General features: G+C 42.0%; 1 protein-coding gene across 1 annotated transcript in view; it reads right to left on the bottom strand.

The window, feature by feature from the left end:
• Positions 1-1,787: 1,787 nt before the first annotated feature.
• The window catches only part of ISM1 (isthmin 1), a 30,674-nt gene continuing 11,981 nt past the window's right edge, over positions 1,788-20,480 (bottom strand). The window contains exons 2-6 of the mRNA XM_035110066.3: positions 13,143-13,382; positions 10,525-10,798; positions 9,556-9,699; positions 6,393-6,482; positions 1,788-4,375 (exon numbers count right to left, since the gene is read on the bottom strand). Coding sequence (XP_034965957.2) covers positions 3,858-4,375; positions 6,393-6,482; positions 9,556-9,699; positions 10,525-10,798; positions 13,143-13,382 — 1,266 coding nt within the window. The 3' untranslated portion in view covers positions 1,788-3,857. The remainder of the gene's footprint in view (positions 4,376-6,392; positions 6,483-9,555; positions 9,700-10,524; positions 10,799-13,142; positions 13,383-20,480) is intronic.

The raw sequence follows: 20,480 nt of genomic DNA, 5'->3' as shown, positions 1-20,480 counted from the left end.
CAAAACTCTATTTGTCTGTAAATTGGTAAGCTCTGTCCACTCAGGAGGGGCTACTATGCCTGCAAATTTCATCCAATTTTACCAAGAAGGGGAAATATAGCCATTTTTAAAAATTTCCCCATAACAGTGAATGGGGGAGGCACGAAACTTTACTTCTCCAAATCAGGATTCAAATGTGCACCAAACTGGGCAGGCTTTGAAGCACTTCAGACCAAAGCAGGCTATTTTTCCAAGGACTGAATTGGGGTATGAATTGGATCTTGCAGTCAGTGCACCACCCCGCCCTCCTCACCCAAGTTTGCACAACATTTCTGTGGCAAGCATTTCTGAGAGATTACTGATACCAGTTGGGAGGCGAGGTAATATTTGAATCCTACCTCCATGTTTCGGCATTAGCTCGAACTCTTGAATAATCTTCTGCCACACCCGCTTGGCCTTCCTTTGTTCCTGGCTAGCTGATGTGTTGCTTTCTCTATGGTTTCCAATTCAATAGTTGCTGGTCTAACCTAAATGCTGTAAGCGCACAGCTGGCTGAACCTTGGCTCAGTGCAGCTCACACATGTTCATGGTGTATGCATGTTCTTGGGCCATAGATACCCAAGCTCCCCCTGCCCTCCCCAGCACTCTTTTTCCACCATTCTATGAGAACAGAGCAGTCATAAGGCAAACCTGCGCTAAAGAGGCAGACCTCTTGTAAATTATGTACTGTACAGTTCCCACACACAGAGAGACCACATTAGTGATGTCTCTGTGGGTTGCTCAATGCTTGGCGTTAAGGTTTTCTGATTAGGGACACGCCATGTTATGTTAAGGAAGATCTAATTACATTAGACACAAACGCACACTTCATTATTTACAAAATCAAGCCGTAGCCATCAATGGACTGCTCCAAGCTGGAGCCAGAAGTAAAATTGGACCCTGCTCTGTCACAGTTGTCAATGGGATACTAAAACTAGCAGGCTATAAAATTCATTTTTTTCCCCAAGCAAAAACAATAACATTATTATTATTATGATTTTAAAATGCTATTCCTGAAGACCACAGAGGGAGAAATATTTTTCCTTCTGATCTGTTCCAGGGCTGCTGCTGGGAAAAGTTGAAGTGAGCCTGAAAACATATTGTTGTGGTCTGCCAAAGTGTTTCTAGTCTTGGCAGGTCTGAAGCAATAGGATTTTAATGAATGAGGTGAGAGACAAATTATAAAATAATTCCCTCCCATCACCTTGACAAGTCTTGTGGCAATGGCTGATATTAATGTTTTATTAGACCTCGCTGTGGAAGCTATATTTAAATTTTCCTTATTTTTCATTCTTGGTCACAGAAACCAATGAATCTGTCCCCAAACTCCCAAACTTGGTAAGGAACGTATTAGCCTTATGGAATGTATTAGCATATACAAAAATTGTTTTAAGATGCTTTTACTAGAAGACACTGTTGGTGGGTAGCCTGCTCACTCTTCCTGGTATTCCTCCCTCACCTGCTCAGGCTTTCTTCATGGAGCTATAAGCATTCCTTCACATTTCTTCCGTTGTATTTAACATCCACATCATGAGAATGCAAATGAACAGATGTTTCATCATGGCTTTATTGATAAACCTGGATTTATGCACCAGCTCTCTATGGAACACGATTGTCCCTTTTAGAAAGTCCCTTTGCTTGCCACTTTTAACTCTGCCGAATTCATGTTAGCTGCAGTTTAATAAATATGCTACAAAAGAATGCAGTAAAGTTATAACACTCCATCCCTTCACTGATTTTTCTATAAAAAACTTTGTTAAGGAATAGACTTTCTTTCGTAAAATACTATGCATTTATTTGGTATATGGCCAAATGACTTGGTATAGACTCAATAATAAATAACAATAAGGGCATATTTTAAGAACAAATCTCTTTACAGTATGTTCCTTCAGAAGATGAGTTTGAACAAACAACAAAGGTATCACATGGAGTCTGCTTTAAATTGTTCTCCCATGGCTGATTCATTTATGTTAGCAAAGCATGATGCGTGTGCATGGGCAGTAAAGTGGTTTGGGCCATATTCCTTTTGCTGTGGTAGAGTTTGCCTGTGTAAACATAGACAAGTGCACTTAAATTCACTGTAGGATTCAGTAGGCTTGAGAGTTCTCAAGTTGGTTGGATTGGGACTTGCTCTGCAGTGGCATGGAGAAAATGTTCCCTGCCCTCCTAACAAAGCCACTACTGTACTACAGAGAAGAAATTAAAGTGGCTTCTACATGGAGACTGTGTATCATGTATACAGACCCTCTAGGAGTGAAAGCTCATAGAATCAGCAACTGTGGTTTATGAATAAACTGAACATGGGAACACATCGGTCATAACATGTATCAGACCCTAATGTGCATGCGCAAATGTGCATTTCTGACACTTTTCCAATTAACTGATCCGGTTATGTGTGTGTTTTTAATTGCAACTCCCAGTTTTTAAGATACCGCCCACATTTTTCTTTATGCACAGCGGGTAAGCCTGCTTCAAGTTGCTTAAGGTTCTTTTGCTTAGGACTGCTTCACACATTGTGCAGGATAAATCAAAGTTAGTCAACAAAATGGGCAATCAAAAGGGAGATGCAGCCAGTTCTGGGTCCCAAAAAAATGTGGCTATATGATACATGAGTTTGCTGTGTTTACATCCTTATAATAAGACAGTGTGTGAAGACGACTTTGAGGGACTTCCATGCAGCTTCTCCCTCCCCAGGCCTTATCTTTGAGTGGTGGCACAAAATAATAATAGTAATGAAAATGTGCTTTACATCTGCTCACATCCCTGGAGCTATTAAGAGCTCTTAGTAACTGGACCTCTGCCAAGCTGAATTGCAAGGCAAATCCAAAATGGGAATGAAGAGAGTTTTGCTTTGTCTATTATTGTATCTACCAGCTTCGTTCCTCCTCTTGAATAATTACTGCCCTTCCCATTAAAAAAAGCACCTTTCTTTTTCTTAAATATGTCTAAATATTTTCATCAATATATCTCTAAGGAAATTATGCTGCATTTGTATTAAATAACTTATGTATAGGAACTGTTTAATAATGATCTGGTTATAGTCCTTGGCTTTGATTTAGTAAAAGTATTTCAGAGGTACTTGTACACTTTGCAGAATAAGGGATATTTGATTGCGTCAGCCACACTTTAGGTATCACAGTCTTTTACTCACCAGAGTCAATCACACAGACATACCGTAGCATTTGACACAAATCAAAGTCCCTGACTTCTGCACAGGCACAATGGCAGCGGATGCTGATATTTCTCTCTGCTGTTCTGAACAAAAGTAGTACCAATCAGATGCAGTTCTCAGATGCATTAGATCAGGCATTCCCAAACTTCGGCCCTCCAGATGTTTTGGACTACAATTCCCATCATCCCTGACCACTGGTCCTCTTAGCTAGGGATCATGGGAGTTGTAGGCCAAAACATCTGGAGGGCCGCAGTTTGGGGGTGCCTGCATTAGATAGATAACCCACCAGCAAAAGCCCCATAACTGGGGTTTGCAGTTGAGAAATGGACTCTTGAGTTCTGTTGCTTCAACCACGGAAAGCTGAGCTTTTCCTTACCGGAGCATGATTTTAAAAGCACAAAACCTTACATTGGTGCAGAATGCATAATATTATGTAAATGTCTATTTGCACAGGGGTCCATATGCAATTTCTATATGCATATATAAATAACACACTTATGAAAAAATGTGTACTCTATACAACTATATACAGTTAGCTGGGGTGGGTGGAGAAATGGGACATTAAATCTGTATGCTGAGAGTTTCTTTGATTTGGGGTCCTGCAGACCAACCGCCCGTGTTCCACAGACTCTGAAAGAGGTTGGCTTCTTTCCCCTGCCTCTCCTTCTCAGTACTCTCTTGCTTCCTGAAACTGTCTGTAATAGTCCTCCTCTGAAGGGTTCTCTGTACATTTCTGACCATTATTAGGAGGCCTGGCTTCATTATAGCGGCTCCAGTCCCCTTTGCAAATGATCCAAGGCAAGATGTCCACTTTGTAATGAAGTTCGGCGGAGAATTCTATGCTGATCAGATTAGGGGTGCCTGCTCCTTTGCCCCTCGTGATTAGCTGCATGATGTCGTCGTAGCAGCAGTGCTGTGCAGCCAGGGTCGTACTTTCCAAAGACAGCATGGACCGGATGCAATAGCGAGCGGTTGGCTTATAGATCTCGAGTTTTTCCTTTGGCCCACTCGCATCTTTCCAGCGAAAGCTTTTCCGCTTAAGCCGGTCGTAGATATCGGCCGTGCTGTAGGCAACCTCCGTGGGGTACGTGCAAGGGCAAGCAGGGAGGTCGTTGATCACTTTGTGCATGTACTTCTTTAAGAATTCACTCTTGCAGCTCATCCACCTTTCACAGCTGTCAGTATCTGGACAGTAGAAAAGGGACACAAGGAGAACTTAACTGTGCTTCAAAGATGACAAAAATGCAGGATTTTGACAGCGTTTAGCTAACATCACACTCCGGTAGTCAAGAGTTTGCTTTGTGTTCTATCACAAAATCAATTCCAATATTATTTTAAAAACGTTTTAAGGCCCTGGAAAACATGCAACAACAACAACTATTTATTATTTATACCCGGCCCATCAAACATTAAAAAGAGGGCTGCCTTCAGATGTCTTCTAAAAGTCAGATAGTTGTTTATTTCCTTGACATCTGATGGGAGGGTATTCCACAGGGAGGGCGCCACTACCGAGAAGGCCCTCTGCCTGGTTCCCTGTAACCTCACTTCTCGCAGTGAGGGAACAAGCAGAAGACCTTTGGAGGAGGACTTCAGTGTCTGGGCCGTTTAGGGCTTTAAAGGTCAGAACCAACACTTTGAATTGTACCAGTTTCACTGTCAATACAGTCATACCTCGGTTTGCGACCGCAATTCGTTCTGGGGAGCCGGTTGCTCCCCGAGTTTGTCGTAAACTGAGGGGCTCTTCTGCGCGTGCGCGAAGCGCCAATACAGTGCTTCTGCGCATGCGCGCGCTGTGCAGATCGTTTCTGCACATCCGCATGCCGTGGAACCTGGATGTAAACACTTCCAGGTCCACGGCGGTCACAAACTGATCGGTCGCAAATGGAGGCAGCCGCAAACCGAGGTATGACTGTATGTGATATGTCAATATGTCAGCCTTTCCCCATGGAGTGTGCATATTGTCAGAAGAAAAGATATATTCTTTATTATTATTATTATTATTGAGATGATTATAGTGAGTAAAAGTAAATAAGAGGAAAAAAGGACAGTAAAGGGGGAAAGAAAAATGATAATTTTGTTTAAAAGCAGAGGAAAACAGCAATAACAAAATAACCATAATGTACAAGTAATGTTACCAATCTGGTATATATGTCGATGGATTAAACTTTTTGTTTCTCTCAAGCATATGTTCATGGGTCACAATGGTTTTCATAAATACATTCCAAATAACATTTAAATTTGCCCATGTATAATCTTCATCTGAAAGCAATCCATTCATGTGTTGCAAGAGTTGTTGTATCATCTATCCATTGACCAAAGGGGGCTGTATTTTTGTCCTCCCACATATCAATATCAATCTTTTGAAAATATACTGTGCATTCTTTAGCTACACTAAAGCTGAAGCGAGTGTATTGTAGTGCACCTAGTTTTCATGAGGTTCCCTAATGAATAAAAAACAAAACGTGGGTTAGAATTTGGCCGAGCACCCCTCACCCCACCCTCTGCCTCTGTGAAGGCCTCTCGCATGCAGCTGCACAGAGACACTGGAACTATAATCTTAACGGATGATATTGAAACAGCTCCTTTATAACTGAAACCATAAGTGGCTCACATTCCAGACTTGTAATATGTGGGGAGACAGCAAGATATCTGTGCAAATCAGGATATGACACTAGCAGAACCCTCATGAATGATGAAGTGAGGATCTGCATCTGGAATAAAGAAAAGAGTCAAACCTTTGTGCAAGTTTTAAGAAAATCCTCAACCTTGCTCCAAGCAATGCTTTCGCATCCCATAAACAATGCTCCGGATTAACCATGTCTTGGCCAGCACGGACAGATTTTGCAGCGCTACCTGTTGGATGCAGAGTCACCCTGAACATATCACGTGCAGCTGTAGTATTCAGGTTTTTGCCTTTTGTCCTCGAGTAACGAACTTGCAATGATTCAAGAAGGCTGTGGCGCAGCTGGAAGCAGAAACTTTAGTCCAATGTTTTCCCTTTGGAAAGCCCACTGGGAATGGCTGCTGAACAATGTGTAACTGGCTCAATCAAAACCCACACATTACAAAGATGGGGAAAATTTGAGTGCTCCCTCACAGCACCTTCTTAGAAGTGTCCTAGGGAGAAACTGTCACACAGATTGAAGCCTGCCTGCATCATCTGGCTCTGAAAGAAGATAACCCCCTGCTCCTATCTGCTTACCGACTTCGAACAGCTTTGTGGCATTGAATTCTTCACTTCCTGCGAGCAAGCTCACTTCTGTTGCTGCTGTCCTGAAGGTGTCTTCAATCCCTATAGAAAAAGGATATATATAGTATATATACAGTAACAGAACATAATAGAAGGCAGTAGAGAAAACAGGCTTGCATTAATATCCCACTGATTTCTTATGTACCTATAAACATTCATGCCGTCATTGTTACCTTTATTTTATTGGATTTCTTAACCACCTGTCACCATGAGGTCCCAAGGGGAAGGTTACAACAGCAATATAAAAATACAATATTAAAATCGGTTAAAGCTTTTGCTTTAGATTCAGAGAGAATGTGAGAGAACCCAAGAGAATGAAAATCACCTCTGAGCCTCAGCAGTCTTGCACTTTAATACAAAGGTTCAAGACAAATGTCCCCCCACCCCTCTCTGACACCACCCCCTCTCTCAAATATTTTAATATTGACTTGAGATTAATACCTGATACTACTCGCTGGTGCCATTAAGCACCTTCTGAATGGTTATGTTTCTCTGAACATCACAGCAATAGCCTATAACTGCCAGCGACTGGAAACTTAAGTCGCAAGATCGTTTTTCATTATTTTCGGCTCGCAATGCCAGCAAACGAGTGCTGAGCAGAGGAGTTTTCGACTGCTACGCAAGCAGATTTTTATTTTATTTTTACAAAAAAACCAGGATGTACTACTGGTGTTGCAGGCTGATGAAGACAATGTGACTGACAGACACGGTGGTGCAAATATTTGGGCTATTAATAAATCCAGACCTTAAGAAACCACCCCAACATGAGAGGAACAACAACAACAACAACAACAACAACAACAACAACAACAACAACAATGCCTGCAGATGTTCTCTCAGCTGTGCAGGAACATCTTATCTGGGGCCATGTTTAAATGACCTAACCACACGAGCAGCGAAAGAACCACCTGATTCCACACACACCCTTCATCTCCAGCTGGGACAGGTGGAAGCACCTTATAAACAAAGTTTACATTGTTTGGAAAATGTCTTTGGACAACGAAGGCAATCCTCTGTCTGAAAGATGCTGCTCTGTTGAGCTAGGTGCCTCTATGCCAAGTCAATATTAACAGCACCTTTGAGACCGAGTCTTGCCTTTCTCCCCCTCAAACATGCACCTCACAGATGCAGAGTCCTGGGCTAGTCAATTTAAACTGCACTCTCTAAGGTGGATGACTTTGGACTGCTATTTTCATGCCTCTATTCCTGTCGACAACAGAAAGGGGAGATGCGGGGCGGTGGGCGGATCAAAAAATCAAGGTTGCTATCCCATAAAAAACAATCAAGTGGGGAAAAAATCCCTTAAATAAAGCAAAGATGGCACTTTCTATGTAGCCTAAGACTATGCGCATTCTGCAATGCACATCCTTCAAATTGGCATGTCAGCATTACGCATGACAATTCTGGAGAAGTATCCGCAAATTATCTTTGTAAGTTGAAGACACAGTTATTTGTACAGATGTTTTTCTTATCCTTGAGCTTTCCCTTGCCCGTTGTTCCAGACACATACCCTCCCTACAGGTTATGGAAAGTTTGTTGAGCTAGATACCCAAGAACCCACCATGAAGGCAAAATTCACGGCAGTTTAGTTTCTGCCCTTGACATTTCCAAGTTCTCAGTGGAGCTCTAATGAGGGGAGGGTTCATTCTCTCTGGCAAATCCTTGGGCAATTTCTACTGTGATGTCATGTTCCTTTCAAGGAAACCAACATGGCATAGCTGCCAAGTTATCCCCCTTTTTAAGGGATTTTCCCTTATGCTGAATAGGCTTCCTCGCGAGAAAAGGGAAAACTTGGCAGCTATGCAACATGGCCAGCGGTCAGGCGCCAGGTTGAGACACTCCATGTTGCCCAGGCATTGGGTTATTAATCTGGAACATACTCTGGTATGAATTGGGCCTTTTTTGTGGTTCTCACCATTTAGGGCAGGGGAAGGATCTCTTCTTTTCATAGCATTGTTTGAATTGTGTTTATTGCATCCTGGGTTTTGTTTTGTTTTTGCATCTGGTTTTTAACTGAGAGTTTTTAATGCTGTTTGTAGTTTTATGGATCTGTATGTTGCTCTGATACATTTTATTTGAAATAATAAAGCAATGAAATAATAATAGTAGCATGATGAATGAATATGCTTTTTTTAAAAAAATAGTGCTAATGCTCTCTCCACAAGTTAAGAATTCCCCGAAGATCTCAATGTGTTTTCTAGTTGCACTTTTGCATCTAAATACAGGCCGTGATGGAGGGATGAGTGGGAAATATCAGGGGAGGGTTCCATTGCCTAAGCTAAAGTATAGTTACCAGCATGTTCACATCTGAGTGAAGGGCCTCCCTGACCTCACTAGTGATGTGTGTGCAAGAGTAATTGTTTAGCTAAGGTATCACATCCAAGGCATTAGGCTTTGAACTGTCATAGCTGTCTTGATCATCTCATTTTGCATATTGCTCTCTTTCTTTACGCTTTGAATGCTGGTGTCACTGCAAAAACACCAAAGCATCTTATTCTCTTAGCACTTATCTTTTTAAGCAATACAGTCATACCTCGGTTTAAGTACACCTCGGTTTGAGTATTTTCAGTTTAAGTACTCCGCGGACCTGTCTGGAACGGATTAATCCACTTTCCATTACTTTCAATGGGAAAGTTCGCTTCAGGTTAAGTACGCTTCAGTTTAAGTACTCCACAGACCGCCTGGAACGGATTAATCCGCTTTCCATTACTTTCAGTGGGAAAGTTCGCTTCAGGTTAAGTACAGACTTCCGGAACCAATTGTGTTTGTAAACCGAGGTACCACTGTACAATAATGGTAAATGCAATTAGAACTTCAGAAGGCAGGATACTCTTATTTCCTATAGTACCCCATCTAGTGCATCGTGCAAGAAATGCAGGTCTCTCTTGCCTACATCTCTGTTGGCTCTGCTGAAATATGAGGCACACAGCGTGAACAGTGCTCCTGAAGGCCCTTTAGAGAAGAAAAGCAACTGGCTCTGCCCTGAAGGCACAACAAAGCTGATAATTCCAGATATGGGGTAGCATATCCCATTATTTTAATATGGTGCTTTTCAACAGCAAAGGGTTGCAAGCAGCTGTGCTGTTCAGGTCAAAGCAATTAAGCGGAGCCTAACCTGGACAGTTGGGCCTGTCACATGTCCTCGATTCAGTGGCTGTGCAGGCATAGCCACAGGTTCTGGTGCGCTTCTGATTGCCGTTGCCACAGGTTATACTACAAATAGACCAGGGGCTCCAGTCTCCTTCCCCATCTATGTAATCTGCAAGGGAGGAACAAGAAAAAGCAGGGGAGAACTAGCCGGTAAACAAGAAAACGCTTGATTATAAAAGTAGAAATGGCAAGAAAACAATACATGTTGATATCTGAGGATGGGCTCGGATATTAAGTGGTGTCTTCAACAAAACATTTGCTGCTGTTCACAATGCCAGTCAGCGTTGCCTTTTCTTGGGATACTCTATCCTATTCCTCCCTTCCCCAGTTTTCCATTCCATTCTCATTGAACAGGCTGACTTGATTTGGCTTCCCCACCCTTCCCCACAAAGTTTATGTGCGCGTCTGCAAATTTTGGGGCTCCCTCAAGCTGGCTGATACTTCCCTCTCCTGTGTAAGTGGGTGTGCTTTGGCTACATGATAATCAGAGAAGATCGGTATTAGTGCATAGTATATATTATCTAAATCTCAGGAAATCAGTTAATCTGAAATAACTGAAACACATTTCCTTTTCTCTCTCACCTGTGCACCTGACCTTCCCTTCCCTCTTATTGTCTGTGGTGCCCAGACACTCTCCGTAGTGGTGGGTGCCCTCCCAACACCTGCCTCCCTGTTAGTGCAGCGCCGGGTGGTGGCGAAGTTGTGCAGATGCACAAGACTGGTCCCACTGATGCCCCTGCGTGCCCCCTACCTCATGCCACCCTCCTCCAACCTAGTCCAGGTAAGAAGCAGGAATGCTGGTGTCAGAAGCACCTACTCCTGCCCTCTGTGCCTCTGCCCCACCTCACATTTCCACTGCTGATGGTTCCTCACCTGCAGAGCACTGCCACCAATCTGAGGTGCTACAAACAAGGGATTATGAAGGCTCACTCACCATACTCTGGCTGTTCCTTTGAGTCAAAGGTCCGGTGACTAGGTGCGTGGCTTTCCCACCCACCACCGACGGGGTTCAGGAAGTTGCTGTCTTCGGTTGTGCTATCATACTTGTAATCCTGGTCCCCGCTACTCATGCGGGTGATGGTGGGTGCTGATCTCTGCCACCAGTTCCTCCAGTCTGGTGATGGGACAGGCCAGCTGGGTTTGCTGCCTTCCTTTCGGAGATCCTTCTCTGGTTCAGAGTCTGGCCCGTCAACAACTTCTATTGTCACCTGGATAATTCGATACAGCAGGCAAATAAGCATTCAGGTCTCTACAGCTATGTCCCAAACACCAATCCAAGGAAGGAAGAAAAATATCTTGACATGCCAGTGAAAGGTTTTGTCAAGCCAAGACAAAAGGCAAATGCCACCTGGAACTTGCAAGGGAGGGGGAAAGGATTACAGTCATACCTTGGATCCCAAATGCCTTGAGAGTCTAATGTTTTGGCTCCCGAATGCCGCAAACCTGGATGTGAGTGCTCCGGTTCTTTGGAACCTGAACATCTGACGTGACTTCCACGGCTTCCAATTGGCTGCAGGAGCTTCCTGCAGCCAACTGGAAACTGCGCCTTGGTTTCCGGAATGGATTCCGTTCAACTTCCGAGGTACCAGTTTGTGTGTGTGTGTGTGTGTGCAACAAACAGAAAGGATGTCTGCTGTCTTCTGTCAGACTGGTCCTCAATTAGTGGAAGAAGACTCACAAGTAGATCAGGCCTAGGGAGGTTTGTAGTACTAGCATCACCAATATTGACTTTTTTCTTTGGGTTTCTTTTTAAAGAGGAGTAGAGGCAGAGAGCAAAGGTTCAAAGAAGGACAGAGGTGCCACAAGACACTTTGTTCTTGTTTATGCTGCATAGAATTAACGTGGCTCTGGAAATGTGAGAAACAGTGACTTAAAAAACTGGAGGAAGAGGAGTTTTCACAAAAACAGAAGCAGCGAGGTATCGGAATCCAAGCCCAGGAGCTCCTCACAGTTGGTACACATTTAAATAGGCTGGGAAACCGAAGGGGGGGGGAGAACATCACACAGAAAATAATTTTGGCAGCCAAATTATTGGCTCGACACATGACTTCACTTTGTTTCGAAGGAAAAGAAAGTGAAGCCGTTGCACCCTGAATAGCCTTGCACCGCTGGCATGACCGCATGAGCTGGCATGTGTCAAATCAATGGGCAATCAACAAAAGAGCTTTTCACCAAGAACGAAGAAAATCTCTGATCCCCAAGGAAATATGTTACTGGCTTTTTAAAAAAAGCACCTCATTTTCAAGGACTTCCTGTGAATTCGTTTACTTGAGTGCAGTGGTGCATTTGGCTGCTGATTTGGCAACGGAGTTTTAAAAAAGCATCCGTAGCACAAAAGTAACAGCTGCTTGGGTTACCCTTTTCAAATGTCTCCTTGTCTTGCTAATACTGAAACAATTGCACAAATGGAAAAGGGGCTGAATAAAAATATTTCATTTCTGGGAAAGATTGAGCCAAATAATGCGTAAACAGACAGGCACTGTATTCATTCCAAAAGGCACTAGGTAGAACAAGTCTCAAAATTTTGTTCAAGGCTATTGTCAGTGACTGACTGCTGTCTTGTATTGCAAACATTTTAAAAACAACTTACCCAACTTTCTTGTAAGAAAGCCCAAGGAAGTGTTTATTTTTAAGTGTACACGTCGGGGAAAGGTAGAATAAGTTATACATATCTACTTGAAAATATTCTGTATATGGTTGTATCCCATGTTCGTTATTGTTCTTCTCAGAGTATACCCACTGAAATTAATATACGCAAGTTACTCGTTTTTTTATTTAATTTCAGTGGGTAGAACACAATGGATAGAACTAACATTGCGTGCAACTCATATCAGATTCTGACATTAAACCAGTGACATATACAAAGCGATGTGCCATTTTCAGGCAAACAATTCTGCTCCAAAATATTGCAAATGTTCTGGCTGATGACTTTGGAGGAACTTGCTCAAAGTCTAGTGTTTGTTTCAAGTTATGCGTTTTGTCCCTGTTCCACAGTTCAGTGGTTTATTTCCATTCAAGCTAATGTTTACCCATAAGGTTTTGTTTTCTGGGCTCATTTCAACATTTGAACCAATCCTCTTATACAATATTCTAGGCAAAGCAGGTCCAAACCATTTCAAAGAAGCTACGTGAGTGTTTCAGCACCACACGTTTACTGTTTAATTGCAGTGAAACATCTTCAGTCAGATGAATAAAGTTCCAAAGAACTTGTGCCAGACATCTCCACATTTACTTCAACTTTAAATGCATGACCTTTGTTGCAGGGTTTGCTAAGATACTTTTGCTTTATGTTGATAATATGCTTTATCATATTGACACCAACAATATACCTTTTGAACAGAATAATCCATCTGTTTGAACAGATCAATCAATCCATTTACCAATCACCTCAGCTGTATGATAAATGAAAACCTGGGGGAGGAAAAGCTCCTTTCTTACATTTCTTGTTTTCCATGTGGTTTGTAGGTTTCGTGAATGAAATTGTACCTTTGTTAGACACTGTTTATTCCATGATTCAAGTAAGAGCCTAAATAGGAAAGAAGAGTTTTTTACCTGGATGTTTGGGTTTTGCCCATTGATGTCTGCTTTTGAGAGGTCAGGAAAGTTTGGGAGATCCAGGAGGAATGGCCTGGGCCCATCTCTTTGCAAAGCTGTATGCCCATTCTCTTGCCTGAATCGCTGCTTCGTGAACGATTTGTGCGCTACATGGTGGTCAGGATAATCCTGTCTGTCCTCAGGGTTTAGTGTAAAGCTAGCTTCAGGTGATGGAAGGCCATCTGTGTGGAGGGCATCCTGGGGGCAAGAAGCAAACACCAAGATTACACACAGCAAGTAAGAGAGACGAACAAGAGTTAGCAGAACACAGTGGGCTGGTTTACATGTCACAGTTAAACTTGATAACTATGCTTTAAAGGTGTGCTGGTACACTGGCAAAAATGGTGTTCACTTTGCTTCTCCCCCACTCTAACAATGGTTTGCTCCTGCATTGCCATTTGCCTGAGGCAACCCTAAGCCAGGGGTTGACCAAAGCAGTCTTGAGTTTAGCCCCATGCACAAAACGTTTTGCACATTCACTTTTAAGCCACGCGATTCCCCCTCATTTTATCATCACAACAGCTTTGTCAGGTAGCTTGGGCTGCAAGATAGTAACTGAATTACCCAGTGAGCATTACAACTCAGGGGCTTTTCACACCGACCATTTATAGTGGAATAGTCACTGTTTGATTCGACATTTTTAAGACTTGACTTAAAAATGTTAAGAGAGTGAGTGCTGGGTTTTCCTTTCCATGGTAATAGTGAGCTGTGCCCAAACTGAGAAAAGTTCAGTGGTTACAGTCACACTCCTAAAGTGTCTAGCCATTCAGCATGCTGAAGAGGCCAGCCCTTTTAAATTTATTTATTTTTAATGCCTAGTATCCCAGAACAATGATCTTGTGGAAGTATAGGAAATCGGAAGAGGAACTACACGTCTGGCAAACCTGGTTATTGTCGGCAGCTAACGACTGTTGTCATGGATCAGATGTTGACTTAGTACCATCATCTCTATCTGCCACGACTCTCCTCTGAACCCAGCTCTCAAACCAACAGCTCGTAGTGGTCCAAGGGAAGCAGCATGAGACAGATGTACTGTATTCCAGACTATTGCCGTTGACCCCCCCCCTTTCACACAAAGAACCATACAATGCTCGTCCCCATGCCTCACAACTAAAAATATTGAGGATCCATCTTTAACCAAGTTGGATTCCTTACAGTATAAGAAGCAGCAGATTTCCAAGTACATTATTCTGGAATACTAGCTGGAATATGTATGTTGACGTCATGCAGCAGCAATGTGTCAAAAAATCTGAAAAACCCAGCAACCATTATGCTAAAAATGGAAAGTGTGGAAAGACCCTAAGTGAGGTTTTCAACCTGGATGTCACAGGTCCTAGTCTGAGACCTAGTCTGCAGGGAGTTGTTAACTGCTATATCTAGAAGCTACGAACATGAGTTTGACCAAACTGTGGGAGGCAGTGGAAGACAGGAGTGCCTGGCGTGCTATGGTCCATGGGGTCACGAAGAGTCGGACATGACTAAACGACTAAACAACAACAACACATCTAGATTATCTCCTTTTCAGGTTGACTTCAAGTGGGTCTTCAGTTCTTGCAACATGGTAGAAAAACCCTGCAGTTGCAGCTTTAAAAGCATGCAGCTTCTCAGAGCTGTCTGTAGTTTCCAGCAGGCAGCTGCTCTCTGCTCTTTGCCTCTCCTCCTGCCCACTCCCCCAAATCATTCACCATCTCCTTGCTAAATATATTTGTGGATCCATCACCTGTCAAATGGTGTTTCCCTTAGTGTGTTGAAAGCATTTTGTCGATATGGCTCACAAAAAACAAGGATTTCACCAGAGATTCAGAGGCCAAAAAGCATCTTGTGCTTAAACAGATTGCCTCTCCCAGGATGAACCTTGCCTTTTCAAATATAACACTTGTCCACTGCGTCCTCCTGGGGCTTTAACTTCAAACTGTAACAGAAAGGTGTTATATTTGAAAAAAGCAGGGTCATCTGGGGAGAGGCAATCTATTTAAACAAAAGATGTTTGGGGTGCTTGTTTATAGAAGCAAATGCCCTGAGTGTCAAGGGAATTGCACCTGTGGGCTCTTTCCTTCATTTGTGAAAGTGTCCATGGCATTTGCCAGAGTTCAACTCAGAAACAATTTTTGTCGGCTTAGTAATGCTCACCTCAAAAGGAGATGTGAGCATTCAAAGCCCCAAATTCTTCTCTGGTTGCTGTATGTCAATCGTATGTTGTCAACTGCAAGTTGGTTTTCACTTTACTGTACAGTACATGGCAAAGGTGCTGAAAGTACATTTGTTGGACCTTCCTGGTATGTTCCCTCCATGTGTGCCTACATAAAGCATGTTTCCATCTCAGTGTTTGCTGCTCCAAACACCCAGTTTATGCTACAAGCACCCTTGTTACGTAGAATGAATCATAGAATCATAGAATTGGAAGAGACCACAAGGGCCATCCAGTCCCACCCCCTGCCAAGCAGGAAACACCATCAAAGCATTCTTGACATATGGCTGTCAAGCCTCTGCTTAAAGACCTCCAAAGAAGAAGAATCAGCATTTAGCGTTTTGAATGATACAGTCTGGAATACCCTATGCCAAAGGATAAATGGACATAAATCTGACATCAGGAATCACAAGACAGAGAAACCAGTAAGAGAACACTTCAGTCTCCCAGGACATTCTATACAAGATCTCAAAGTAGCTGTCTTATTACAGAAAAAATTCAGAAACAGACTGGAAAGAGAAGTTGCTCAATTGCAACTTAATACCAAACTTAAAATCATGGAGAGACCTGGTCTGAATAGAGACATTGGATTCTTATATCATTATACATGTCAAAGCTATTTTTAGCCATCTCACCCCTTGCTTTTTCCTGTAAGACCAATTGCAGTCGTTAACAGTCGTCAACAGGTTTAGCACACCTACCAGCCATTCACCCATTCCCACCACCCTTCTGAGTAATACCCCTCCCCACCCTCTCACTATATACAGTATAAGGGTCTGGTGATTTCTGTTTCAGTGTATCTGAAGAAGTGTGCATGCACACGAAAGATCATACCAATGACAAACTTAGTTGGTCTCTTGGGTGCTACTGAAGGAATTTCTTTTTATTTTGTTTCGAATCTGGAATATGTAAAGTGTGGGAACTACCAGGAATGCTAATGGTTATTCAGAATAATTTCTGAGAACAAAACAACATTGTCTTTAATAAGCATCTGACTATTTAAGGCCTAGAATTAGCTGGACAGTGAAACCAATAACATGCCTAGTTCTCAAAGTGTTGCTGGCACTAAACTACAGTATCTGAACCGGTTAGTGTTTTCTTGTATGCTATGTGGGCCTAGGCTGGTGGGTTTGAAAAGGCCTGTGGGGGTGAAAGAAACGTCTTGATGCCTTTTATGTAACTAGTAAAACACCTAGTGTACAATTCAAGTTTCCACAGCACCTGGTTTATAATTAAAAATGATAAACGCAAGAGACTCCAGGCTGAAATTGTACAAAAACTGTATGGCAGACGCCACACAATCTCTTCCTGCAAGAAGCAAGGAAGCATGCAGAAATAAAGTTCTGCTAAACGTTAGAAGCCTCCCTCTTTGAAACTAATGAATGCGGCTTCATTTCGACATTGTTCAAGCCCTAATACTCCTCTCAGCCTATGCGCTATTGTTACAACATCAAAGACCCACTGCTGGCTCAGATACAGTCAATATGAAAAGAGATGGCCCCCTAAATTTACTGCTTGACTGCGTTCTCTTTTAAACGGATAGCACCGTGGTCCTCTTTCAAAGAGGTATCGCAGACATAGATCTTCTTTATAGGACATCATGTACAATAAAGCAGAGCTATAACTTTGTAAAAAAAGAGAAAGAAAGAAACTAACAACATGAAGCACCTTTAAAGAATCCCCATGAGGTGAACATTCCTTATAGAAATATCTCTGTGGTTACCAGTTTTTAAAATGCTTGGTACAGTCTGGCCATAGTTCAAAGCTCTTTGATGATGTATCATTGTTTAACTAACTAACTGAATTATATTTTAGCTAGGCTATAACTTCACATGTTTTATGCTCTGAAAATTATATATATTTAGCCCCAAACATTAGGAATGAAGCAAAATGGCAATACTTATTGCTGGGTTCCTCACCATAAATCTACCCAATGCAGAAAAAGATTTCTCCCTCCCCCCAACATGAATGCTTCATTGAGACTTATCTAATTGAACTAAAAAATAATAAATGGGGCGGGGGGATCCACAGCTCTATTAAAACTATTTTGTTCCCAGTCTTGAGCAGTGGATGATTTGAAGGCTACTTGGTTCAAATAAAGCCTAAGATCAGTTACACATTATGCTGCCAGAACCCAAATCTCCATTCACGATGGGAAATGTAATCCATCCTTGTTACAGAGCTATTTTAGCATTTGCAGATGCTACAGCAATGTTAAAAACGGGGCTATAACATGCTTCAAGGGCCATGGAAGAGGCACATGCAGGAACAGGAAAGCCAAGAAAAACAGGAAGAGAGTCCCGCTCACTTCCATTAGCACCATGGGGTGTAGGCAACTGTGCTGGTTCACTTGGGAAAAATATTAATCTAAAAATCACGGTCGGGCAATACCTCCATGAGGCCCAACTAAAATGGCACAAGGCAAGTGAGTAAGCTTTCATCTTCTCCAGAGCTCTTCCTTAAGCTGGATGTTATGCAAAGCGGGATGTGGGGGAGATGGAAGAGCAATGGAGATATTACATCGCCATGACGTAAGAGTGAAGACAGGTGTAGCCTTTCCAGGTGAGGTGGACGTGGCTTTGCTGCCCTGTAGGCAAGTGCATTTGAGTGCAGTAAATGGTACGGAAGGCACCACACTTAAGAGTGCCCGAGACAAATGAGACACACACTACAGTATGATGTCTCTCGCCACCCTTGGGAAGAAAAGCTTGAGAAGAAAACCAACCAACCAAAAATCCTGAGAGAGCACCACTGGGAGGCTTGGTCAAAAGAATTCAGGTGCTTAAAATGAGATTTTTTGTGGGTTTTTTTTTTTTGCTTCCTTATAGAAACTAATCTTCTGCCCTGAGCCAGATTTCATAGAATTCCTTCAATTTTAGTTTGTAGTAATTTGTGTCTCAACAGCAGGATCATCCACTAGACATTGGAACTGGCACATAGGCAGCCAATTAAGCCCTAGATCTCCTACGGCCAGACTGACTTGCTCAATAGAAATGGTAGCCTTGTTGTTCTAAAAATCACATAATCTGAAGAAGCTAATTTTCGCCCAGGATAAAGATGATTGTCCACAAGCTCATATCCCCTATTAGGCTATTAGCATTTACAGAAGCACTACAATAACACCATACCAATTTATACAATAATGTATGGGAATAGCGAATATTGCTCTTTTGTGTGTGTGTATATTTTCATTTTTATATGTATCGTTGTGTTTTGTTTTTTCTCCTTCTCATTTTTCCTTCCTTCCCCCCTGTATCACTTTATTTCTTTTAACTGAAATCATCTTAATAAAATATAAATATTTTTTTTATTACAAAACTTTATTATGTACAATCGATACAATAAAATGAGTAATACATCTCTAATGAATACATTGTTCTTATTCCGTTCTCACCCAATAATATCCCCTTGAATCCCTCCCCCCCCTAACCCACCCATTGACTTCACAACCGTGTCTAAACTCGTCCCACTATTCCTTTTGGTTGTTCTGCATACCTTACTCTTCGGTTTTATGATATTACATAATTTCTTTTAAACTTTCTTTATATCCTTATTTGCTAACTTTAGTTGTTGAGGAGCCCTTTAAATATCCAAAAAATTGTATGGAATTTCTAACTTTTTTGTAAGTAATTTAGGAATGGTTTCCAATTGCTTTTTGATTCTTTATTTTTTTTACTACTAAAAAAAATATTTTTAAAAGTTTATATCCCTAACCTGCAGGGGTGGCAGTCTAGTGGCAAACAAATGTGAGAAAGAGAGTGGGCTGCACAACTGAGTTTCACGATTCAGTTTTAGAAGTGGGTTCCAATCTAAAAAGGACTTGTGATATTGTGATGCCCTTGAAACAATGTGCTGCTTGCACTAGTCAAAGTGCAATACTTTCCCAGTCAGAGCCAAATGTAGTCTTCAGAGAGGATATACATTGGCTCCAGAACAGAAGTGAACTGCAATTAATATGTGTAGCACATACTGCAGGAGCCCTCGCAAAACCTCTCCTGCTAAGACAGGAATTTACAAATACAAGTGGGGTGGGGGTTGTTTCTTTGGTAGGAAGACAGAGCTCAAACACAGATCCCCTCCAAATCTCCATCTATCGTTACAGTATTCAAATGCCACCCTAAGAGTTAAGCATTGATACCAGTAGCAAATAATACATGTAATGTCTAAACAAGATTTCCACATGCCTTTCACATTCATGCAGCCCAAATAGCTTTAAAAGCATCTCCAAGTACAGTAAAACAATATGGGGCATCCATTTATCTAGCTGGTTCATATTTTGTTGGGAGGAAGAGAATTTTGTGAAGCAACATCCAATGATATTCGTAGACATGAGTTTGAGCAAGGCATGCTTGGCTTAGCTGACACATGAAAGAACTCCAGGAAAGGAAATCTTCTAATTCTTCAGCACATGCAAAATAGCTGCAGATTTACAGCAGGTGAAACCCACAAACAGGAAATACCCAAAATACCACCTGGGTTTTGAGTCAGCTCCAATATTTGCTTCCAGGCAACTCAATATGAAAAAGAGGAAAGAGCTTGTTTATTTATAAGAATATTTCTAAAACACCAAATCAAGGCGGTATACAATAACACCATTAAATTACGTGTTCTCTGCACACATACCCCACACAATTCCACCCATGGCTTCCATTCCCGAGGTTCGTGAGAAGCAGTTTCTGTTTTAATGTTGTTCTCAACAAAATCCACACAGGGGAACACCCTATGGAACTTACCTACTGGGTAGGAGTGCCATTAATTTTCACATGCTACTACTAATTACTAATATATGTAGCTGCTTACTAATTAAGCAGCTACATATATTAGCAATTTTGTTAAATGCTGTTAATACTAAACACTGAAAGTAACCTATTGTCGCTTCATTCCAAGGAGGGCTAATTACTGTACCAAGGAAAGGATGCAAATGAAGAACATTCTCCATCCTCAGAAAGCTGCCCGACAGTTTATGACTGCTATTCTCCAAGATACAACTTATCTACCTGCAGGGATGAAATACTTTCCTTAATCTCTTGCAAATTGTCCCTCCCTTGGAAGTGTATCATTGCAGCCTTAGCCTATGTGAAATGAAAGCTGGATATATACAGGGAAAG

The sequence above is a fragment of the Zootoca vivipara genome, chromosome 3, assembly GCF_965207765.1.
Source record: "Zootoca vivipara chromosome 3, rZooViv2.hap1.1, whole genome shotgun sequence".
NCBI lineage: Eukaryota > Metazoa > Chordata > Lepidosauria > Squamata > Lacertidae > Zootoca > Zootoca vivipara.
The sequence above is the reverse complement of the archived record's forward strand: the minus strand, read 5'-3'. Positions and strand labels throughout refer to the sequence as shown.